The sequence below is a fragment of the Leucopleurus acutus genome (genome assembly GCF_964270905.1).
Source record: "Leucopleurus acutus genome assembly, chromosome: 13".
NCBI lineage: Eukaryota > Metazoa > Chordata > Mammalia > Artiodactyla > Delphinidae > Leucopleurus > Leucopleurus acutus.
In genome coordinates, this window is record NC_139155.1 from 42,185,227 (window position 1) to 42,211,706 (window position 26,480).

The window sequence follows — 26,480 nt, forward strand, 5'->3', positions numbered from 1 at the left end:
TGTGATCTACTGATACGTAGTATCATTCATGTGACTCAGGTTTACCTTTGAAATACTGGGACAGAAGTATTTTCCCCATGAATGTGAACCAATAGGCAAATACCCATTTTTGGATTCAGGTAGCCATCCTACTACAAAGGGATTCAGGTTTAGAAGAGTGCCAACAAGGGAGAGATTTTTAAAAATGAATTCATTAAACACAGTTAAATGGGTCCTTGATAATAACTGAATTCCAGGACCAGCAAGCAGAAGCCCACTCTAACCTCCATCTTATAATTACCTGAGCCAATAAATGCCCTTTATATTTAAGTCAGTTTGAGTTCAGTTTTCTGTTGCTTGCAGTATAATGTGTGGAAAGCAAACTTAAATAAAAAACTAGTTGTGACACTGTCATAAAACAACTAGAAGCATGTAAAAAATGTAATCTAAGATAAACAGACCTCTAGAAAAAGAAAGAAAAGTACAAATATAGAAAAAAAAAAATACAGGCTGGCTTAATGATAGTTGGCACTGGCAAGGTAAATGGGAAACCTAGCTTCCCTTATTTTAAAGATGTAATAATGAAATAAGCCTTGGCTTCATTTGGCCCAGAATAGGACAGCCTGTAGGACTGCTTCAGGGGAGAAATCAGGCAGAAACCTGGGGTAGTCAAAGGAGGGAAACGAAAAAACTGGGAATTTCAAATTTTGTAAAAATACGTGAAAACAAGCTTTTGTACAAGTGAAATTCATAGGTATTTCACATAATTACAGTACCTTCCACTCACTCAAATAAATCTTTGTAATCAGATTCACATTTCCATGCCTTTCCTACTCATTCTGGCCTAGAAAATGGTGATGTTCACCAACTTTTGGGTTTTTATAAACTAAAGTGAAATAGACTGGTTTTGGAAGGTTGTTTCATCAAGTTGCCTGTTCCTTTCTGCTGGGAGATAGGGTTGAGCTCAACTCTAGCAGGGCCCGGAGAAAGAGCTCTAAACTTCTTGATGTCAAATGCTAATAGGCCCACAGAGCCTTCCTGTCCTCCCAAGTCACCCTAAATAAAATCTCCATTTGCCTTCCAGACCTTCTAAAGACCTTCTTCTTCCAGACCATCCCATAGGCAGTGTCATTTATTCCCACTCTTCTGGGTTGAAAATATGCCGGGAATTCAGTCCTTTCTTTTCTTTTCCAAGGCCAATGTCTAAGGTCAGACTCTTATCTCTTATTTCAACTACTGTGACTGTCTCTTGCCCAGTCTCCCTGGGTCTTATCTTTCTGCCTCTCCAATACATTTTTTTACAGAGCTACTGGCTCCTAAGAGAAAATAATGACAATATGTTATTTATCCTTTGGATCTTCTTCTCCTGCCCTATGTCCAGGCACTAAAATATTTATTTAAATTATTTTATGTATGCTGTGTCTCATTTGAGAAATCTCTGATGGTGCCCACTGGTTTCAGAAAAAGTTAAAAGAGCTTAATCTGCAACCAGGGTCATCAAGGTTTAGACCATATAACCCTTTAGCACAGCATCCTACCACACACACAGCAAGTCTGAGTAAATGACAAGCTCTCCCTCTGTAAAATTCACTTTCCCTTGGCTCTGCTTACAAAACACCTATTAGTCCTTCATGGTTCAAGTGAAGTATCTGTTCCACCATAAAATCTTCTCCAATACTACTTTCAGATTAAAGTTTTTCATCCTGTGCCTTCTGAGGACTTTATATTTCTATTTGACATTTATGTCACTCTGCCTGGTCTTATACTAAATTTGGTATAGATCTATCCAGTTATCAGACTTCTTTCCTAGTAAAGAGGAAACTGTATTTCAGCATGAGGTTGTCTTTCTCCTCCGTCTGTTATTCCTCTGGAAGATTCATTCCTGAAGCCTCTGTATTTAGCACAGTATATGTAGCACATAATACATGCTCAGTAAGTATTTCTTGAATAAATGATTTCCCAATGGACTACATGGTCTTTGAGAACAGGTATTGTGCCTTATTCATTTATATCTCTCACAGTGAATGGAAAAAACTGAGTAACAGAAACTGCTACAGGTTGAATTCAATATTAGGCTTATTGACATTGCCTCCTGGGTTCCTGAAATATTTGGCTAATCCAAGGACAATTTGTCATTTCTTCTTTCCAAAAAGACTGGAGTACTTTACATATGCCAAATCTTATTCCAGGATCTGGAGGTACAACTGTAAACAAGACAAACCACACATACGTTGAAGTGCAGGCAATAGTCACGTAGCTAATAATCCACCTCTCCCTGCCGAAAAAATAAAGTTTTTCTAAACACCTGAACTCAATCCTCAGTCACACCAGCTTGAAACCCAGGAATCATCAGGGGCTTCTCCCTATACCTTGCTTCAAGTGTTATTTGGCAAAATGTAAAATTGCCACCACTGGATGATGGTGCTAATGATGATGGTGGTGATGAGGAAGGTGGCTGCACGGTCCTACTCCTCTTCGAGTTCAAGGCTATTCTCCAAATTCAAGCCCTCATTCTGCCTTTTGGAATAACTACAATTGCTTTCTAACAACACTTTCATGCTTCCCATCTCTAACATTCCCTTTTCAGTATTGCCAGGATAATTTTCTTAAAAAGCAGTGATCTTATTACATTATAGCTCTGTTCAAAAGCCCTCAGTGTCTTTGCACTGCAAACACAGCGTGAACACTGTTTAGACTCCTTAGTGTCACACTCAAGGCATCTTCCAAAATTGACTTCTAATTTGTCTTTCCAGACTCATTTGCATTGTTGTTCCTATAATCCAGACTCCCACAAAATCAGCTTTTGATTTGGTATCTTTGAATCTTTCACATAAAATACATCTCCATCTATTTTATTCAAATTCTGCCTATACCTCTAGGCCCAATTCAAGGATCTTGCATTTGTTTCTGATTTTTTTCCCTTCTACATATAAAAGCTCAGTTTACTTTGTGCTCTCCCCCCTAAGCTTACCTGTTTCTACTTCATATTTTCATTGTTCAGGAATATAGCTTCTGTATCCAACTAGAGTATATTTAATCATTGATTCAATAAACATGCAATAGGCACTTACTAATAGATATTTCCATTATTCCAAAGCACCAAACATGTATTATATTCATAGTAAATACTGAACAAATTTTCAAACAAAAATGTACTCAAAATCAAAATAGTATTTTTCTAAATATGAACAATAATCTCCACCAAAGAGATACATAAGAATGATAGAAGACAGCAGCTTATCAAATTTTAAGTATGTATGAAAGGGTGGGTAAGTTAGGAGAAAACAGAATCAAATAAAAAGCTAAGAAAATTTATTCAAAATAATGTGGAAATATTGAATCAATCTTGCCCATTTCAATTTATGGATGTACCTATCATTTTGAGATACAAATTCATAAACACATGCACATTATGTCCATCAACTGGAAACTATATACAGTGTCAAAATTTATTGAAATGAGAATCACAAGGAAATGTAACAGTTTTGTGAAATTTAATAAAAGTTTATGCGATGAAATTTTTTTTTCTTTTCAAAGGAAACAGCTTTAGAAGATGATTGATGCCTGCTATTATGAGTCTATATTTGTATTTCCTTATTTTAAAGGCTTTTAAAAAATACAAAAATACACTTAAAGCACTTTTAGTTATACCAAAAAAAAAGATAAAAGGTGATTATTTATAGGCAATCATATTCACGATGATAGACTCTCAGAAGCCAAATCCAAACATAAATTTTAAATGGTTTAAATGGCTTTTGGAAAGAACTGAGAATGAAAATATTTACATAATTTCTTAGAAACCCTGGCTTTTTATTGCTGCACTTCAATATTCCCTCGGGGCAAAGGGGAAGCTATTTCAAAGATTTATTTGATACTGGAACGTTTGATTTCTTTGTTTTTCCTGCCCAGTGTAGGTAGGTCTGTTGTTTTCACTCTATGGCAATGTGCTGTATTTTAAAGTTTGAATTTGCTCACTAGTGATCATGAAAAATGAGGCTGTTTAGGCAGATTAAGCAAACACACCAATGCTAGCATTTAAGTATATAAATTACACAAATATACCAGATTATTAGAAAACTATCCATCCATGTATCAGTCATCTTCAATAACAGACCTGCCAGTTCATAATAATATAACTGGTGACTAATACCAAATGTCTGAAACTTCTACTTACCTGCCTATCCACTTCTGGGAGCAAAAGCAGGAGGTATTGTTGAAAATGCTGAGGTAAGGAAGCAAACGTATGTTTATTTATTAATGCCCTCAAGTTAGTGTTGACAAGAATAGATCCCGGGGTTTCTATGTCAATATCCTCAGCTTTGGTCCATTTCAAGTGTCCTGTGATAAATAAGCAAGAGGTATGAATTCACTATAGATTGGGAAAAACATACACCTGTACACACACATATGTATACTGACTATATATATATATATATATATATATATATATATATATATATATATATATATAAAATATATATATATATATTTGATAATGTATTTAATTCTATCTCTTTTAAGAATGATATTTCAGAATGAAATCTCCAAAGTTTCTTTGGGTTTCTATCTTGCCTTAGTTGTCTTCAACTTTCATAATGTCTACTTAACTCAATACAATCTGTATTTTTAACTCAAAGTAGCACCAGGTCTAGATAAAGAAGTACTTTAATTACCGTCTTCCAATTAATCAGAATCCTCAAAAACTTTAGGAGCATAAATGGTAACAACTACAGTTTTTGTAGATTCTATAAGACCTAGGATCAATGATAACAATAAGAGTGCTGTTAATTTTAAGGGAGATAATGAGAGCATTATAGCTGATAGCTGTGTGCTCCCCAAGTGTCATGCACAGCACTAAGCACTGGAGTATTTCAGAAGATGCCTATTCAGGGTAATTTAAGGGTAATACTTTAAAACAGCAATCCTTTATAAAAATATTAGCTGTGAGGCCTGAAATGCCAGTATGCTTTGTAGGATAATTCTACACCTCAGGTACAATGACCTCCAACAGACGGCTGTATATAGAGCCCACAATTCGAAATTACGACCCACAAGGGAACAATCCACCATAAGGGACAGTCAGCTGATGCATCAAACGGAAGAATTACCACTCTCAGTTGCTTGACTTAAGAGAATCACTTGAATGTGATTTTAATAGAGTGTGATTTAAATCAAGGGTCAGCAAATTACTGCCCATGCACTATATCCAGTCCAGTGGCTGCTGGTAAATAAACTTTTACTGGAACAAAGACATGCCCAATTGTTTAGCTACTGTCTAGATGTGCCTTCGCACTACAATGCTGAGTTGAATAGTTGTGACAGAAATCACGTGACTCGCAAAGCCTACAGCATTTACTCTCTGGCCCCTAACAGAAAAACTTGCTGCCCCTTGTTTTAAACAATAGAAACAAAAAAGAAAATAAACTCATTATGAAAAAACATAATGGACACTATAATTTTAAAAATTTTAAAAATAGGCAGATTTGAAACAGAAACAGATAGAACTTCTAGAAATGAACATTTAGTTTAAATTTTTTTAAAAATATTCCATGGATACAATGAAATAACTATTGAATAAATATAGAGTTGATGAAAATATCTTGAATGCAGCATTAAAAATGATGAGTCAAGAAAGCAGGATAGAGAAAAAATAAAGGGAATGGAATAAGCAGTCAGGATGCACATTTACAGGAGTTTGAGAATGAAAAAACACAGCAAATGGCAGAGAGGCAATATTTGAAGAGCTAATGTCTCAAAGTTTTAGAACTGAAAAAATGATAAGAGTCCTCAGATAAAGCAACATACCAAATCTCAAAAAGGATAAATACCCATTCCTCCATCCGATGTGTTGAAATAGCAAAACATCAAAAATAAAAAGAATACCTTAAAACAGTTTCGAACAAAAATAGATTACCTCCAAAGGGATCACAATAAGACACAGGAACCTTATCATCAATAAATTACAGATGACAATGAAGTATCTTCAAAGGGCCAAAAGAAAAGAAGCATTGATCTAGAATTTCGTTAATAAAGTCCCTTTAAATGGCAATGATATTAACGATATAAGGATATTTTCAGTATCCAAAATGGAAACTATCCCTTAGAGAACTTTGCTGAAAAAGTACTAGTGGATGTTCTTAACAAATAAAGAAATTAACTCAAAGAATGAATGAGTGGGTTGCAGAAGCAATGACAATCTAAAAGATTCACAGACATGAGTAACTCCAAATAAACATTAACAGTGAAAAATAATACTAACAACTAATGAGAATTAAAACAAAATGGAAAAAAACCACAAAAAACAGGAGACAGCAATTGCATGAGAGATGGGAAGGTGTGATTGAAATGAGAACACCATAGAACCCTGGCACTGTTTGGAAACAGGAGAGATACTGTTAGTTTGTTAAAACTCTACAGGTAGTGTCCTTCTTTGTTTCTTGTCAGGGTCTTTATTTTAAAGTCTGTTTTGTCTGATATGAGAATTGCTACTCCAGCTGACTTCCATTTGCATGCAAGGGATCAATGCAAGATTTAACAATTGTAAATATTTATGCACCCAACATAGGAGCACCTCGATACATAAGGCAAATGCTAACTGCCATAAAAGGGGAAATCGACAGTAACACAATCATAGTAGGGGACTTTAACACCCCACTTTCACCAATGGACAGATCATCCAAAATGCAAATAGCTAAGGAAACACAAGCTTTAAATGATACATTAAACAAGATGGACTTAATTGATATTTATAGGACATTCCATCCAAAAAACTCTGTAGGTAGTCAATGGGAGAAATGGAAAAGACTTATAACTTCCAAGTAAATTCATGGAAGGAAAACTCAATCACATGAAGGCATAAAAGGAGAAAAAGAAATTTTGATTAAGTCCCCAACACAGTAAAAAAATACAAATGGATTTCATATTAGATTTTAAAAGTAACACAATCTGATTATATACTGCTTTACAAGAGATATACTTAAAATAAAAATCACATGGAACAGAAGAAAATGAGGAGATAAACTAAGACATACCAGGCAGACATTCAAAACATCAAAAAAAGCAATACTACAATATTAACATCAAAGATAAACAAAGGTAAAAAAAAACCTTATTGGGGATAAGAAAGTAATTCCTTGAGCATAAAAGGAATAATTCACTGGAAAGATACAATGACCTAGAGCCTGCATCCATTTCAACAGCATAGCATTCAAAATTTAAAATTGAGAGAATTAAAAAGAGAAATTGGCACTATATAATGCCAGTGGAACATCTGAACATATTTTACCAGACATTGAGATAACAAGCAAAAAACTTGTCTTATGAATACCAAGGACTTTAAAAACTCAATAATCGATCTTAAACCAATGAATTTAACATAGGACACTGCACTGAGCCCTTAAGAGAAAGCAATTTTTTGGTCAGCACTCAGGAAACAGTAAAGAAAACAAAAAAACAACAAAAAGCCCCAAAAGCTGACCACTGAGTCTCAACAATACTGAAGAATAATATAAAACCTCATCTCTCTATCCACAAAGAAGTAAAATTAGATATCAATAACATAGCAACTCTCCAATCTTCCCACACTCATTATATATTTGGACATTTGGAAGTACACTTCTAAGTACCTCACAAGTTAAAGAAATGTTTTGTAATGGAAATTACAAAATATTTACATTCTAAATGATAATGCCAAAATTTGTAAAATGCAGCTGAATTTGTTTTAAAAATAACTTGTATATATTCGAGAGTAGAAAAAATATTGAAAATTCAAGAGTTAAGTGTGCAAATCAAGAAGTTAATGAATGAACTATAGAATAAAAACTGGAGAAAGAAGAAAGGAGAAAGATTGTAAAGAATAAGAGTACACATTCATGAAATAGAAAAGAACAATGAAGACCATCAAGAACAGAAAAAGGATTTTTTTAAGACTAATAAAATAGGTATAAATCTAGTGAGAGATGGCATAAATAAACATGAATAGGAATGAAAGGTAGGCACATAATTTGAGATACAGCATAGATATACAAGGCAAATAAAATTATAATTAAAATTTGATTTTAATTGTATAATATGCATAAAAATCATACTACTATGACTTTAGCCAATATCTTTGAAGACAAAGTATTTCAAGTTTGCAAATTTTCAAATTATATTAAAAATAGCAAACCTCAATAAATTTGTGAAAACTTTTGTAAAATAAATAGACAACCCCTCCTTCCCCATATACATGCACAGCACATATTACAAATAGCTCTAAAGACGAATTTTACCAATACATCAAGGAACTCTCCCCCCACTCATTTTATACTTATTCCAGTGAATACGTAAAGAAAGCTCTTCAGTTCACTTTATGAAGTTAATATAACTTTTATTCCAAAATAAGGACAAACAAAGACAATATGAGAGAGAAAATCTGTTGGCCAATCTCACTTATAAACACAAAAAGTACAAAAATTTTATCTATTTTTTTTTGCCCAACAAACTCCTAACATTTGTTAGGAATGAAGTCAAGGTGACAGGTATATAGATGTATGTTTTATTAGCATCTGTATTTTTCTATATGTTTCAAGTATTTCACAGGGAGATAAAACAGACTACAAGAAGAGAATCAGGAAGAAGCTTATTTTCTCAGCAGACAAGGCAAAGGCAAAACCTAGAGACAGAAATGTTGAAAATACAGGAAAGGAATTTGCTTAACGCTTACGTATGGCCGAAATACTCTCCATATGAGGGAGTTGAGGTCATTTACCAAGAGTAACTTTGGGAAGGAGCATTGGGGAAATGAGAAAATCATAAAATTTTAGAAACATGTATTATGGACAATGTGAGAAGTAGAACTTATGCTGTTGGTTACTATTTGGTATGGTTCAAAATATTTAAGGGTATCAGGGAAAAAAAAAGACTATGTGCCTCTCTAAATGTTTTATGACAAAGTCAAAAGAAGATCTATTTCAAAGATGTCCATCTAAGCAAAACTATGTTTTATAATTTTGGAACAAAGACAGAGCAGATGAACTTACTGCTAAATTTGTTGCCACACAGGATGTTTAATTCCATTTTAATTATCCTTCCATACTTACTCTTAATTGGCTTAAGAACAAGCTCATTATATCTGATTGTCTTATCTCATTAAAGCTGGTACCTCATCTCCCTACACTAAGCAGAAGAAGAAAAGAGGTAGTCATTTTAGTGTCTAATTCCTGGACACTAGAGAGTATAAAGTAGCTGAGGTCCGGAGAAGCAAAGAAGCAACAATTGCCGAATTGCCACAGTAAGTGTCTGTGCTATAGAAGACGACGCTTTGTAGTCATAATAAAAATCACGGGAAAGTGTCTGATGAGGATCAGGGAAATTATTATTTTGACCAAAGGGAGTCGAAGAGCACCAATCTGAATAAAGGCTGCAGACTTTGGAGACCTTGCTGGCTTAAAGCCTCCTATTTCCCAGAAGGGAAGCCACACGGTATTTGTGCATAAAATGTGCACACAAGATGTACTCACATACACTCACACAGAGGGAAGGAGCACATGAAAGAGGCAGACCAAGGCCTTTGGTTGCAAGAGGAACTGCCCAAAGAAATACAGAAAGAGTTCAAAACGAGAGTTCTTCGTTGTCTCAAAGAAATTAGAGACGAATGGATTCTGAAAGAGCTCAGAGAAGAAAAATTGGCTTTCAAAGAGCAAAGTCTAGGGAAAAAAAATTATCAGAGGGCAAAATCTAATCATCTACGACATAAATCCAAGTGCCCTTTACAAATGAAGAAATTGTGTAAACAGTCTACCGGGGAGCACTGAATCCATTACCATATAGTACCAGGGGGGTAGTGAACTATGGGGATTATGGTAAAAAAAAAAAAAAAGATTATTAAATGTTAACAACCTTGATGTTTAAAAAATAATATAACAAAAACATGGAGTTAAGAGGGACCATAAGTATAATTATCTCCCTATCCTTTACAATATATTGTCCAAAGCTTGAGTAGTTAAAATGATCATCACTCCTATTCCAGTTTTTCATATTTTTAGTATCTTTGCAGAGAACTTTTAGATATGAATATATCTCGTGGTGATGTTTAGCAATTTTGTTTTTGGTTTTACTTCCATTCTTTTTTATTATTCAGGCTAAACTTAATTAAATTTAGTACTTTTAATTAAAATGATATAATTCAATTTTTCTAAGATGACCCCTGACTATGGCTACACATTAGGAGATGTCAAATAATATTTATAAAACACTGGGGGAGGTTATTTTTTTTTATTTTTATTTTTTTTTTGCGGTACGCGGGCCTCTCATTGTTGTGGCCTCTCCCGTTGCAGAGCACAGGCTCCGGACGTGCAGGCTCAGCGGCCATGGCTCACGGGCCCAGCCGCTCCGCGGCATGTGGGATCTTCCCGGACTGGGGCACGAACCCGTGTCCCCTGCATTGGCAGGCAGACTCTCAACCACTGCGACACCAGGGAAGCCCAGGGGAAGTTATTTTTGATGACAGTATTTAGGGTTACTCTTCAAATTTATTTTTATTTTCCTGCATTAATTTATTTCAAAAGTATGTAACATTTTATGAAACCAGCAAAGTTGTAATTCTTCACTACAAAAAGATTAAACCAAATAAAATATATTGGAATGAATCCCAGAAGTTGAGCTCAGCGAGGACATTTATTAAAAACCCCTCAGAGATATCCATTAGAAGCTTGGATTTGTTTAGTAAGTAATTTTTAAACTCCTACTGTGTGATTGGGTAGGAAGAAGCATAATTAAAAACTGGTGTAAGTCAACGACCCCTAATTCAAGGAACTTACATTTTAGTTATGATTCTAAAACGCTGCACAGAACAGAGAATCCTTTACTCTGTAAGATTCCTAAGGTCACAGGACATCAGAAACATTACTTTCTAGAAGACACATGGGATTCTATCTGGAGATGGTCACCTTTAAGGCCCTTTCTTTCCTTTTGCACGTTTTCACTTTTCATTGTATGGTGCTGGGCATATATTGGAGGCTTAATAAGTACTACCAACTTCATTTGCACAAAATAAGCCATTGTACTCAGCTGCTTGTTGGGTTACTCAGTCAGTCAGCGTTCCTTCCTAGTAATCACCTTCAGGTTACTTTTGACCTTAAATCCCACCTTCTTCCTCTGATTTTACAGGATCAGCCAGGAAATGTTTTAGTTGCTAGCTCTCCTTCTATGTATAACTAGTGTACCTGCATTTTAACACCCATGGCAGGCTCATCATGTCATAGACGCTATGCTACTCCTCAGTGGTGCCCACAGGTCTACAACACAGGCTGGATGATTATAGACATTCAGAACATATTCTGAAATAATGGTTTGGACTTTGGAGCTAGCTGTGCCTTGGCTTGTAATAGCTGTGTCATTATGGACAACCCTCTTAACCCTCTGGGCCTCCGTTTCCTCAGCTGTAAAATAAAAATAATTCAACTGTACATAATTGAAGTAAATGAGATAATATGTCAAAGTACCAAGACCACTGCATTAAACACGGGTAGTTTTCCATTCCTTCATTAAAGTAGCTTCATTATTTCTACTACTTAGTAGTTTAAAAAGAAAAAAGCAGGTTAAAAAGAACATGGTGGTCTCCTTTATCGCCTTTTAAATTTGCTAACAAATTAGCTGAAAACCCTTTACTGTATGATTGTTAACCTTTACTGTATGATTGTTAACATGTAAGATGCTAAGCGGCGTGCAGGATTCCTAGGTTACAACAATTAGAACAAGAGATCCTGATTGAAGACCTGAGCACCTGACAGGATCCTGACAAGAGTACAAGCCTTGTTGAACCCCAGCCCTGAAGGCAGCTAAGTAAAGAAATGAAGAGGTCCCCATGCCTTGAATTTTCTTAAACTCATGATATGGCATTGACTTTCCTGAGGTTGTAGCAGACTGTTTTTAACTGAAGGTCACTGACTTTTAAATTACTTAGGGTAACATAACATGATATTTGGGGGGGGGGGCTTCTTTTTTTAGTACATTCTTTACATATCACTCTCCCATTACAGTTTCCAGCTTCAGAAGCTACTCAAAGTACTTAATTTAGAAAACTCAAAAAGACTAGGAAAAAACATGTCAGTATATATGTAGGTGTTTATAAACTAACACATATGTTTTGGGCTAGACAATAACTATAAAATGATTTAGCCTTGGAAACAATGAAAAAGATAATTATGCTGTGTTTAAAGAATTTAAAACAAACATAAATTCTGCTTTCCCAAAGATCTCTTACATAAGGCTATCTAAACCCCATTCAAAGACTCTACTGAAAATATGCTCCCAGAATTTAACAAAATCCTGGTATATAGTAGGCACTCAATACATCTTTACTCAATAAATAAATAAATGGGTTAAAATCTTGCTTGAATTTTACAAACAGATAAACTCTGCAAATAAGAGTTACCCTAAGTTGCCAAGAAACTAAGTGGCAGAACCAATAATAAAGTTCAGGTCAATAAATCTGTACTTTCTACCCATCATTTTACAAAATGTTACAATGATCTAGGTCATTATCATTACCCTAACTCAGAGATGAAATAACTGAGAGAGAGAAATGAAGCCATTAGGTCCAGACATGCAACGAGGCAGGTTTGGTCTAGAATTTTAATGTTCAGCCCAGGATACGTTTATTTTCCTCTTTTTAGTTTCCATATTCCTTTTCCCCCAAAATGCTGCTATTGAGTTCCTGATGAAAAGTTATCAGGAAGGAAATCTTCAAAAGAAAACCTGGTACTGACTTGCAAGACCCAGTAACTGTCTGCCACACTTCTCGGCAATTGTACACTGTTTTTCAGACAAGCACTATTGAATATTTCAAACAGCATAAGATGAAAAGCAAGGCAGAGCAGTTTTACTGCAGCAGACTCCAATGACAGTGTACTCTTCAGTTCAATGAACACTTTATAAAAGTTGCATTTTCCCCCCAATACAATGTATTCCGATAAAGTGAAACCCAGTTTCAGGAACAAAACACTGCATGTTAGACAGAATTATGACTTGGCAGATAATTACTTTAATACATAGATCGTTTTAAACCTCTTATCTTTAGCCTCTGCTTCATCCAATAGTATCATTCACAAATTTAGCAACATGCTTAAAATCATTCCATTGTAATATGTTGCGTTCTTTAGCACCCTTTTTGGTTTAGATAAATTGGAAAGATTTAAAAATATTCTTAACTATTAAAGAAAAAAGTCCCCATAATTTCATTCAACAAGATTTAAATATCTAAAATGTGAAATGTTATAGTATATTGAACACTCACCTAAACCAGACTTTTTTAATCGTTTTAAGTGCTGACTCGTTTGTTTTCCAGTGGGGGATTTTTGCCCATGTTTCATTTCTTTATCTGAACTGTCTGCTTCACCATTTTTAGATTCGGATCCTAAAAAAGGAAATAGTTATTATGTCATTATCTTCCTCTTGCTGTCCTTGAAAAGAAAAATCTCAAATTGTTCTACAAACCGTAGATATTATCTCCTTTGCTAAGAGTTAATACACTACCTTTGGCCACAATCTGATTCCTCTACTCTATATAAAGAGAAAAGCCCAATAAATCAATCAAACAGAACAAAAAGCATGAACAGATGGCCTGATAGTGGAGTCAAAGACACGTTCACTGATCTGATAGCTTTTCAAAGAAGCACTCAGATCTTTTGTGAAAATACACGAATAAGCTTCAACAATACTGTGCCACTTGGAGACGATGCAAGACCGAGACAGAAAGATGAAGGATGAAGGGAGGCTTGGAGAGAGGGAGAGATCATGCCTTTATTAATAACTTTATGTTGAAGCAGGAAGAGAAAAACGCAAACATCACTCTATAATATACAGAATGGTACATAGCTGATAAAGTGACAGAGGTAAATTAGAAGAAACGGTCAGGGCTGCACTGAGGTGAGAAGAATGCTGCCAGAACACAAAAACTAATAAAGGATTCCTGATTTTGCAGCAGAGGATGGAAAAACAAACTCACACTCACGGAAGAACGGCTTTTGATGGCATTACACATCAGCATGGGGTCCACCATTAAAGTTCAACATTCAAACAAAAGCCAAAGCAACAACAAAAAAATCCACCTAGCAGTACTACACGTTTTCTTGCATCTATTGACATTAGCAAATGAAGTCCTTTGAGGATGAGCAAGCTTTTGTTTTGTTTTTAAGAGCGAAATACCCTATTATTTTTGAATCACTGAAAGAGTCTAAGGTATAAAAAAATTAAATGAAACCTCAAGTGGAAATATTATTCAGTTCCAGAGAAAATTCATGACATCTCTCTTGGTGAGAAAGCCTCCTCCGGGAAGAAACTGGCCAAGCATACAATATTTTAGCTCTTTACCTGAAGGCGAATCCGACTGCTCATCAGACACCTTTAATGGTGTCAAAACAACACGAGGAACAGTCTTGTTTACCATCATTGAGACTCCATTTCTTCTTTTCTGCTGCTGCCTCAAAGCCTACAAAACATGATAATAAAATAGAACATAAAAATATAGTCAAAATGATTTCTCATAATTGAATTAAATGATCCACTTGCCCATCATCAGATAGAACCTCTTAAGAGACTTAAATTCCACAGAGTCACTCATTTGTCAGGACTCTTAAGCGTCACCTTCCTGTCATTTTCCCTCAAAAGCATAAAATCAGGCTTTGGCAAAGGGTATAAACCTGAGACCATTTTCGGTAGAATTCTGAAAATAAAGCAGCACGTAAAGGTTTGTTCTACCTGAGCAGTGTGGCTTGAGAGCCCATGGAATTTGAAACCATGACTCCCAAGGAAAAGAAATGTAAAATAAATGTTTCGAGACCAGGATAAAAATATATGTCTGCACTTCTCTTGCAGGTGCGTCCTCTCCAGTGGGCTGCTCAGTCAATCAAGTTAACACCGAGTGTCATCAGTATGTACAGCAGGTAAGGACTACAGTATTGATGCACTCACTCAGCCGCGGGGAGCGCTGCACAAAATCACTGAACATGGCAGGAATCATTTATTTCTGTGAAGGGAATCAGTCCTAATCTTGGAAACCTTGCAGCACTTGGCTTCTGTCTGCTTGACTTTGGGCATTAACCTTCAGAACACGAACGTGACGGCATTCTGGCAAATCCAGGGAAAAGAAGACCGATACGAGAATAAATTGCTCCAAATGGGAGTGCTTTGTGTTTCATAAATGAATCAACCATGGTGATGATAATGTACTGAAAAGACACTGGAAAGTTTTGAAATACAGCTTATCTAGCTGATCGTTTTACGCAGAAAATTACCTGTAATAAAAAGGGTCTTAAGCAGACACAATTCAAGAGAGGATAAATTCACGGTTCCAGGAATACTAAAACTCCTCAAAAGGTTAAAAGGCTGACCACAGACAGTCTCCAACCTTTCAATTCCTGGTTTCTGTGTAATTTCTACCAATTTTATAACATTTCAGTTACTTGACTAATGTCCTTTGACCAATAGTTGTCACAGTCTCCTGAAATACTGCATTGACTGTATATCCCCTTCCTGACAGAAACAATACCATTTTATATGCAAAGGGTTTTACCTGAATGTCCAACTCATAGACCATAAGATTTAGCCGTCAAACAACTGCAGATGTGAAAAATTAAATATCACTTAAATGAGAAAAGACATATTCAGATGAGATTTAAAACCACGTGGGAAAGTGAATGGCTTGGGAAATCGCTTACAAATGATACTGTTGCTAATAATAACAGGATACATCTTCCCTTCAACTCTTACATTTATTGACCTTTTATAAAGTACTAGGCACTGTGGACGGACAGGAGATACAAAGATGAATAAGAGGCCATCCTCCTCACCTTTAGCTTGCTGGCAATAATATTCTGAATGAGAGCATGTGTGCTATAAAATATTTATGACATTTACTCTTTCATTAAGGTGTGTACATAATTGCATAAATCTCTCTAGCCTTGTGTGAGAACTCTGAGCACTTTGTAGACATTAACCTATCAATCCAATGATAAAACAGAATGAGGCGGGCTTCCCTGGTGGTGCAGTGGTTGAGAGTCCGCCTGCCGATGCAGGGGACACGGGTTCGTGCCCTGGTCCAGGAAGATCCCACATGCCGCGGAAGCGGTTGGGCCTGTGAGCCTTGGCCACTGAGCCTGCGTGTCCGGAGCCTGTGTTCCGCAACGGGAGAGGCCACAACGGTGAGGGGCCCGCGTACCGCAAAAAAATTTAAAAAAATAAACAGAATGAGCCAACACAGTACCTGAAATTACAATTAGGCCCATCTTTACCCACTATGTAAGACATCACAAAACAAAACCTGTATAAAGAGTGATTCGTTTTTAGGAGTCTTCACATCACAGATTTCAAACTTTTCCCTTGGCAATCCAAATAGGCATTTGAAAAATACTCATTTTATGGCATGGTGGGGAGGTGTATTTTGGAAAATGTTGATTAAGAAAAGAAGAGATGATATAACAAGAGGCTTAGAAGCTGGAATCATAAAGTCAAAGACGACATGTCTTTTTACAGTGTTTGTAGTAAATAATTATTAAAGTAACAAAAATTTTGTCCTCAATTTTTAGAGCGGAGAAGACTCTATTATAGAAAAATTAGCAGTTGGACAGAAATAAACCATGATATACATAATGTAATAGGAAGAAAAAGCCAAGGCTATTCTGAATTTTAAACAGCCAAGCTGGAGCCAAGGTAGGGATAAGGAATGCTAGTCAATATGGAGCCCATTTCTATGGTCTCAATGATTTTTTACTGAATATGTATTTCCTGCTCAGAAATTTGAACAATATTTCTTGGTACAACATTTTCTTAAATACTGAAATGCAACACTATGTGCCTGTAAGTGATAAAAACAACTATGCCTATCATTTAAATGATTGTTTTAAGTGTATTAAAAATACACACTTTTTTTTTTTTTGCTTTACCTCTGAAAAACAAGCATTATTTTTTATCCCAAATAACATTTCTAGGGTCAAAGCAGCAAAACTTGGGAAGACTTTTTTTACTATGACACCAGTCACAGTAGTAAAGCCCGCAGGCTAGTGAACAAACTCAGGAGTATCAGAGTTCAGCTATGAGAAGGGGCAACTTGGTAGCATTTACTAGATCCGTAGCCATTTTAGGCTACCTTGGGGATTCCAATTCACTTTCGAGAAAGCAGGATTTATTTGACTGTGGACCCTGGGGATACCCTCCAAGCAGATCAGAATGTGGATGGAGGGGAAAGAAACCAATGTTGACTCAACTGAGATGTCTGGGATAGTTTGGGCTGGCTCCAGACAAGAGAACTCTAGCACCTGTTACGTCCACAAGGCAGGTAGTAGTATAGTGATTCCCAGTTCCTCACTCCAGGGCGTGGCTTCTGCAGATAAAGAGGCTAGCTGCTCGTGGTCTGCGTGTTTGTTTGCTTTGGTTAGATACCTATATTGCTGCAGCTACGTGCCCATGGGCCACTCACACATGCTGCGTGTCTCCTCCTCCCAATCCCTTGAAGAATGTGCAATTATTTTTGGACCACACTAGCTGGGCTAAGACCACGACAAGGGAGAGGCTGAGGACCGGGATGCCTATACCCCATTGGAGGTGGTAGTAATGACTCAAGAGAAGCAATACAACTGGATTTGTAGGTGAGTTGTCCTGTTTTCAACAATGTGTCAGACAAAACAAAGAGGTCTCTGAGCCAAATTCAGCCTGAGGGCATCAATTCTGGACACCTGCTAAACACCTTTCCCAAAGTTCCTCACCTCCCCCCAAAAATGAGTCTGACCACTGCCCAAGAGAGGTATGAAAAGCTCCCTCTTCTACTGTGCTGACTTGCAGCAGAACAGGGGCTGATGCAGAGTTGTCTTAACGACTGTGAGGTATGAGGCCGTAGAATCAGAGAACTAACTAGCTGAGTAATGCTGAGTAAATTACTTGGGGAAACGTCTCTGTAAAACAGAGACAGCAATGTTGGTAAGGCTTTTTAAACAGGAACGCCACGGAGCTATGTTTCATATAGGCTTTTGGGGGCTGGTTGATGGCCACCTGGCCTCCTCTCAGTAAGTCCTTTGAGGCTGTGTCTAGCACCCTGCTTCACAACAGGGTACTCCTGTACCCCATTATCCTTAACTCTGAGCTGTAGCTAAAATTCCAAGAGAACAAGAAAACTTCCTATTTTATGCTACAAATACAACAGAGGTTAAATGCAATTTACCTTGTAATTATCTAAGTTTGGGTATCCCAGCCTGGAAAATATACATCCATGTAATAGCTTAAGAAAATACAATTAGGATGACCACTTTTGATGGTCATGGAAGATTTGCTCTGCACAAAGATACCCTGAAAGGGGAGATTTATTTGTTGTTGTGACAACGTGGGGATGGGATGCCTTTCTCTATTCCACACCAAAGGTTTTAATTAGCTAGTGGTGGCCCTGTTGATCAATCTATAGCATGGTTTTATTTTGACACTAATATTATACAGTAAGTCTTACTATATTAGTCTAGATTCATTCTAGGAAGATGATATCAATGGAGTATCTCCAACTACTCAACCCTTAGGTATACGATGGAACGCTAACAGAATATCTTATTGAACAACTTTAAATCCTAATTTCAATTCTAGAAAGAAGCAATACCGAAACCTAAATAAACAAGCAGATGGCAAGTGTAATCGCAGTCTACTAAAAGGCTTGTCTTTCAAGCTGCCCGGACATGTAATGTCCTCATGCCCAAACTACACAGAGTACATTGGACTTGCCAAGTTTAGTACTTCCAGGTATCATTCAATATGAAAGAAATTTATAGGCTTACACTTGGAAATAAACTTACTTATTCAAGGAAACCAACATAACAGAGCTAAACCAGTCTAGGAAAGTAAAGATCATATCACACAATTACAAGTCTGGCTTTGAGTGGAAATCAAAAGATGCTGAGTGAGCATGCTTTCCTCTAGAGAGGTATCACAACATTCTCTTGTAAAAAGAGACAGAAAACCTTTAGATAAACATTTTATTTTTTAAACAGAAAGCTTGGGATAACTCTAAAAACCTGGAAGAATTCTCATTTCCACCCCAATGAAAAATAAAGTAAAATCTAAAGCCAGAGGCCTTCATGTTAACTTGGAATTTGCATAAACAAGTAATACCTTCTTTGTTTTCATAGAGAAAGAATACCAACAATGTAACTTAAGAATGCACTGGATGCAGTAAGCCCTTGACTGAGAAGTCGGAAAATAGCACATGCCGTGAATGCTAAAATAATGAGAAATACACACATATGAAACAGCTGGCTGTGTCAGGCACCAACAATGTGCATTGTTGCTAGAATGCTAAATGTCAACACCCACGTCCAGTAACTGCTATCATGCAACATAACCTTTGGAATTTCACAGTACTGGTCAAACATATAAAGCGAAAGCAAAATACCAGGAATATGTCTGTTTTGCGATACGAGGAAGGAAAAGGATTTCCAACTTTATGAATAAACTCTCCCACCCTAAATAAATAATGCAGGAAGTCAAAGAAACCAACAGGAACAGCACAGAAAGGTTCTGTTCTCCATCATGTTACCTCCCATCCTAACAGACCTCAACCCATCCTTTTTTTAACCTTGTATTTGATTCTGCTGTTTAGAAACTTCCCAAATTTAATCTTTCTTAATTATGCTTCCTTGAAATTCAAACTCTAATCATTTCACACCTTTTAGGATTATTAAAGCTAAAATACCAAGGCAGAAAGAAGACAGGGAACAAGGTAATAATCAGCAATCTGTTATTCTCCAGAGGCTTCTGAATATGCTTAGCGTGAAGATTCTATTCAGAAATATAACTACTGAAATAACAACATGCTATTCATGCAATTACACCCAACATATGATATTAACTAATGTTTTGATGATTAGAAAGTTAAAAGGACCCAAATATTAGGGGCAATGAAAGTACTCTGCATCAATAGCCAAGGGGCATTATCGCCTCCATATTGTCCAGCCTGTAGTTACACCGCAATCAACAGCAGTGCAAAGTTAAAGCACCCACTCTCTGCAGCATCATGCTTTGGGTGGGGGTGAGGGCTTCAGAGCTGGGAAATTATGTCTGGCTTATTTTGCATGAGGTTTGTTTTCAATCATTTTTCTTCACTATACTTATGCATATAAAGCTACTGGGTTTTGTTTTTGGTTTGTTTTCACCTACTTCTTTCTAAGAATCTACGCTGGACAAGCTATAGTTGAACTACTAAAACCCCACTGACTCAGAATATACTTCTAGTAAAACGGTAAAAGCTAACACATCCAAGTACCTCCCTTTAATACGTGCCGATACTGAACACATTGTTCCCTGTGTCAGGAAATAATATTGTTCCCTGTGTCAGTCTGTGTCAGGAAATAATATTCTTAATGACTATGTTTCCCTTGCATTAGACAAATACTCAAGAATGTAGATTTCCTTGGATCATGTCAAAAATCCATCTATCCCATTATACAGCATATGCTAAAAGGAACTGCTAGTTAAGAAGGCAGAACCTGAAACCGTGACTCTGGGTTCAAATGTCATCTCCAAGATTTACTCACTGGACAGTCTTGTGTAAGTTCCTCTGGGCGGTAGCTTCCTCATTTGAAAAATATTTTAAAGGATTGTATTAAAGGATTTGTATGAGGATTAAATGGCATAGGGCCTGTTAATGCAGAGAATAATGTCTACAATTCATAAAAATAAATGACAGCTAATGTAATTATTATTAGGTTATTTGGCTGGCCCTACGTTGGTGAGATTATGATTTGTGCCTGTACGTGTACACACAAAACATATTCACAACCATGGAATATATATATGGATATATAATGGCACACACACTTACAAAGAATTCTACATGGTCACAGCCATTCAACTATCAAAAAGAAAGCTGCAGATTTGCTGAGGCTGCTACAATTTAAAATGCCGCATGTTCAGTCAATTTTTGAAATGCTGTCTTAAGAAACTCAGCAATTACAGGGAATCTGGGCAAAATTCTGCAAGAACAGCTTTTCTTCTAAATGTATTTCCAGTATGAATTTCATTATTAATCAAACATTAGCATATCTGCTATATACTGTGCCATACTGTATGGGTAACTAATTTGTTACTTGGTTATACAACAAGAAGTTTTAAGACATTAATAAAGAGCTCTTTGAGGACACTAAGAAGCTTCCAGGGCAGGTTTCTTAAAACAAGGCTTAGCCCCTAATCAAGCAAGTGGCGCTTCCCACGAACATGTGCTCTACAACAAAACAAAATAAACGAACAAAAATACCCACTAACTCAAAGCTGTGTAATGTTTTAGTAACTGTTAAAAAAAAAAAAAAAGTTCAAAGGATACGAAACCAAAATAAGAAAGTAAAAAATAATGAGACATGGCAATACAGAGATGTGAATGTTAATCTTTACACTCACACGGAGGAAGATTTCACAGTGTATACACATTTTCTAAATCACTGCTTTTCAGAAGTATGAGTTTCATTTATGATTGCATCCATGTTTCTTAAATGCTCCAGTTACCAGTATCCAATTTTGTATCTTTCGTTCCATCCTGGTTAGTGTTTTAGTACCTGCATCCTATTTGCCACCTGAACCAGCCTTTTTCCAGGCTTCCCTACCATCATACATTCTTTATTTCACCAATTAAAAAGGGATCTCAACACTGAATTCAATTTTGTTCTTTGGCATCTACAACATTTCTTAAGAGCAATGATACAAGTGGCAAGCTCAGTAAAGAGTATTTGACCTCTGTAGGATGAAACACTGTTACTACCCTAAATATAATACCAATGAAAGGAAATACTGCGATTTCAGTAGTTAACACAGAATTTACAAGTAACAGAATTCACTACAAAAATGTTAAGTTTCTTTCTTAAGTTTCCTGGTTTGTAATAGAGGAGTAGGTGGAGACATTCTAAGTCTAGGGGATTGGATGTGAATATTAAGTAGCTTTACAGGCTGGTGGGACTTTAAAAACATTTTAAACTTTATTGAAAAACATGGCTTCTCCTTCTTGCTATAAATATATCACTTAGAATGACACCTCTATTCCTAGACTTGGTAAGGGTCAGCAAGGGGTGAAGTGGAGGTGGCTGTCTCAGAAGGATGAAAATAAAAAATGAGGAAAGCAGTTAAACAAGGGAAAACCATGAATTCAGGACTAAATATGTAAGGTTTATATTTATTGACCTTATTACTATCACAATCATGCAATGTTCCCCTCTAACCATAGCATCTCTTTCATTTCTTCTGGGCACATTCAGCATTTCTGGGGTGGGTAGCAGAAGGTAACGTTTATTGAGTGATTATTATGGACCACTCACTCTACCACATGCTTTCAGTGTATCACCTCACTTAATTCTTGGATCATTCCCATGTGAAGGGTACTTTTATTTTCTACATCTTCTAGAGAAGGAGTTTAAGATTCAGAGGAGAGAAGTGGCTTACCCAGAGTCACACAGTAGCAAGGGTTGTAAGCAGCTTATGTCTGAGCCCAGAGCCCAACATTATAACCACACTTCCCAGCACCGTCTCTGGACAAGGACACACAACTCAACACTGCTTACGTAATGTTGGGATGATACTGCAAAGATGACCTCTATTCAGCACCAAACGCACTAATGGATAGCCTACATACAAGCAAGGCACGATTGCTATTTTTCTTATTTATAACAGTGCATTTCAGTAATAAGAAAGACATTACATTTATTTTGACGTCGACTATCAGATAAACACAAGATCATAAACGGAGACTTTATTTTTAAAATATGCAACGCATGTATGAACCCAATATACTTGCTATAAAACACACACACACAAAATCTTAGTTCTATATGATTCCAAACACATTTTCCCTCTTCTATTTTACATCAAAGGTCTCAACCAAGCCTCTCCTAGTTTTTAGCATAGATTAAAATCAGCGTATTGAATATTAAGGGATTAGTTGAATCTAGGACATCTCTGTTGCTTTCTGATTACTATGTTCTTATTTATTTTACTTTCTATGCATAACTTCCATTACCTTAAGTAGGCAGAACTGAGGGACAAAGAAGAAATGCCAGCAACCTTACCTGCTTGAGAGCCTTTTTGGTGTGTTGCTGAAAGGAAGACACTAACTTGCTCTGCACTGCTGTGTTAGGAAGGCTTGAATCTCGAGTGGAAGATGCCTCATCAGTTACCTGCTTTGCACAAACTAGAAACAGAGAGATAATAATATTACTAATTTGAATTCCTTTTTTTATAGCCACTGTAATTACCTCACTTGGAGCTTTTCTCCAGTTGAAAATGGATACGTAAAATAAGGCAAAATAGCACAGTAAAAAGAAGAGTATCTCGATTTAAAGGAAGGGATCATTTAATAATTGTGTGGCCATGGTTACATTGAACTTCTCTAAGCCTCGGTTTCCTTACCCACTAATTGATGATAATTTCTATGTTTTGGGCTATTGTATAGACATAAAAAAGAACACAATATCTGTCTCAAGAGTTGGGAGTCAGTAGGTACTTTCTGGAGCTGAGTAGGGAGGTGGGGCAATGCACAGCATTCTGAAGAAAGAATCTACATTGATGAAATTGTCTTCAATCTACCAACCTCAGAGGTACTATGATTCTTTTATTTAACAGCCCTCCTTCTATAGAATCTATGGTCTACTGGGGTGTGTGTATCCTCTTCTATGGGTCAAGGCAAACAGCATGGAGAAGGAGAAATGAAATCTGAGATGCTGGGTGTCAACTGAAGATAATTACTTTCAAGAAAATCATGTCCTCTGCAGACTGCAATATAATCTGCTCATTTTTTTTTTTTTTACCAGAGTCAAGCTTTCCAGGCACCTAGTCTATGCAAGTCAAGCCCACCATCACTTTCTGCTCTATGACACCTGTGCTGGAGCTCCAATGCTTCTTTCTGGCCTCCTCAGACATTCCGCCTAGGAGACCAGGTTTCACACTTTGGCAGCAGTGTAGATGCAGGCCTTTTCTGTGCACTTGATGGGAGGAGTTTGTTTGGAAAATCAAAGTGAGGAAGCACTATGATTAGTGGCAGAATGAAGGCATACGTCAAATACAGGAGGCAAGGGGAAGTTCGACAGAAGAAAATAGCTTGAGAACATATTGTAAAATCTCAAAATAAGACTTCTTAAGGGCACCAGGGTTTACGCTAATCCAAGAAAAATTTCCAAGGAACAGTAACTTGGGAGGATTCTGACCTGAGTTTTAAAGGAAGGTGGAGGAGTTAAAAATGATTCTAGTCAAAAATGGAGGCATATGAAATCCCACTACTGGGCATATACCCTGAGAAAACCGTAATTCAAAAAGAGTCATGTACCACAATGTTCATTGCAGCACTATTTACAATAGCCAGGACACGGAAGCTACCTAAGTGTCCATCGACAGATGAATGGATAAAGAAGATGTGGTACATGTATACAATGGAATATTACTCAGCCATAAAAAGAAACGAAATTGAGCTATTTGTAATGAGGTGGATGGACCTAGAGTCTGTCATACAGAGTGAAGTAAGTCAGAAAGAGAAAAACAAATACAGTATGCTAATACATATGTATATATGGAATCTAAAAAAAAAAAATGGTTCTGATGAACCTAGGGGCAGGACAGGCATAAAGACACAGACGTAGAGAATGGACTTGAGGACACAGGGACGGGGAAGGGTAAGCTGGGACAAAGTGAGAGAGTGGCATGGACATATATACACTGCCAAATGTAAAACAGATAGCTAGTGGGAAGCAGCTGCATAGCACAGGGAGATCAGCTCGGTGCTTTGTGACCACCTAGAGGACTGGGATAGGGAGGCGGGAAGGGAGACGCAAGAGGGAGGGGATACGGGGATATATGTATGAATATATCTGATTCACTCTGTCATACATCAGAAACTAACACAACATTGTAAAGCAATTATACTCCAATAAAGACGCTAAAAAGAAAAAAGATCAATACATCTCCCACCAAATACTTTAGCCTCCATGTTACTAACTGCAGTTCAATGCTTATTTAAAATATTTTATTTTGATATGAAACAGATACAATAAAATGCACAAATCATAAGAGTTAAAAAAAATGGAGGCATATGCACGTGTTAGTGTCGAGAGCACTGCTTTAGACAGACTCAAGCTCATGTTGCTTAGAAATGAACATGTGGTCCATGAAAGAGCATACTTGGAATAAAGAGTTAATCAAGTTTTGTTTTAATAACAGAAAGTAATCAGGAAGCCAAAATGAACACGTTTTGGAAGATAAAATAATTGTTAGTTATTAATGCCAGGTGCTGGACATGTGATCTCATTTCATCCTCACAGCTTCCTTGCAAGATGGAAAAGTATCATCTCCACATTCAAGAGAGAAAACTAGAGCTCAGAAAGGGTCAATAACTTGCCCATGGTCACACAGCCAAGTGAAACAGCAGAGCTGGGGTCCAAGGCCAGGTCCATAATCTTCCGCTTAGAATATCTGGCTTCAAGGGCAAGAACTGATACAAAAAATTTAATGTCTAAAGAAGTTTAATTTCCTTGCGTCATGTTGGAGGACCTGAAACAGGAAGTTAATGAGGGTACAGGGAACAAGACGTTGAGCTCTGACAAGAAAAAACTGAGAGCGATTGGCCCAGGAAACACTAAGGTTGAAGCTGCCAAAGGATTTGCCCAGGGATACAGGGAGAGAAGTCCTTGAGTTTAAGACCAGGTAACTTTTTTCTATTTAACACAATATGACATTTTTCGCTTAAAACAGTCTAAATGTTCTAGTAAAGAAACATTTTATAACACTGCTTGCATAAACTATGGCTTCCAGGCTTCTCTCCTTGGAATCATCACTAATTTGTAACACTTTGCCAAAGCTTACTTATCAAGAAATATTAGAAATAATCATCGGTTTATATTCTAAAGATAAATTTATTTTTGTACTGATTACATAGATGGCCTTTTCAATGTTCTGGAGTCGATACGAAGTATGACAAACTGGGGAGGTGAGAGGAAGGTGGCAGGCAGGATATACGATCCCAAACGAACAGACCTAAATGGATGGAATGGAAGCCCAGCCAGCAGTAAAGTGCGCATTAGCAAATACATTTCATTACTTTCACATTCTTAAATTAGTGTTGCCACCTAGAAAAATACAAACTTAATGGTAGTTAAAAAGGATAACCAAATGAGGTACATGGGTTTCAGGAAATGTGTGGAAAACAGGAGAATGCTTCTGCTTACTGGACATAGAAACAAATTTACTAATTTTCTTAGGAAATGATTTTATTCATAAGTGTTTCAAAGGTAAACTTCAATGCAGCAGGATCGAAAAAACAACAAATACCGCATCAGTGCAGATGTAATCAAAGCTTTATGTCTTATATTTTGTGACTGCTACAATAGGCAGTATACAATCAGCTGTCACTTCCTGAGGATAATAGATATCTAAGTTACGACTTGCTCTGTTTGTTTCTGACCTAGGAAACCACAGGGTATTGTGATACCTATTTCAGTATACGCTGAATGGTCGTTTAAATT

The 26,480-nt window shown here is 36.7% G+C and overlaps 1 protein-coding gene across 2 annotated transcripts in view; it reads right to left on the reverse strand.

Annotated features, from left to right (window-relative positions):
• Positions 1-26,480, reverse strand: part of ASXL3 (ASXL transcriptional regulator 3) — a gene marked incomplete at both ends in the record, with an annotated part of 181,269 nt that overhangs the window by 74,876 nt on the left and 79,913 nt on the right. For both annotated transcript variants that reach the window (XM_082853630.1, XM_082853629.1), the window contains 4 exons: positions 4,154-4,317; positions 13,256-13,375; positions 14,332-14,449; positions 23,040-23,161. In XM_082853630.1, the coding sequence (XP_082709756.1) occupies positions 4,154-4,317; positions 13,256-13,375; positions 14,332-14,449; positions 23,040-23,161 (524 nt within the window). The remainder of the gene's footprint in view (positions 1-4,153; positions 4,318-13,255; positions 13,376-14,331; positions 14,450-23,039; positions 23,162-26,480) is intronic.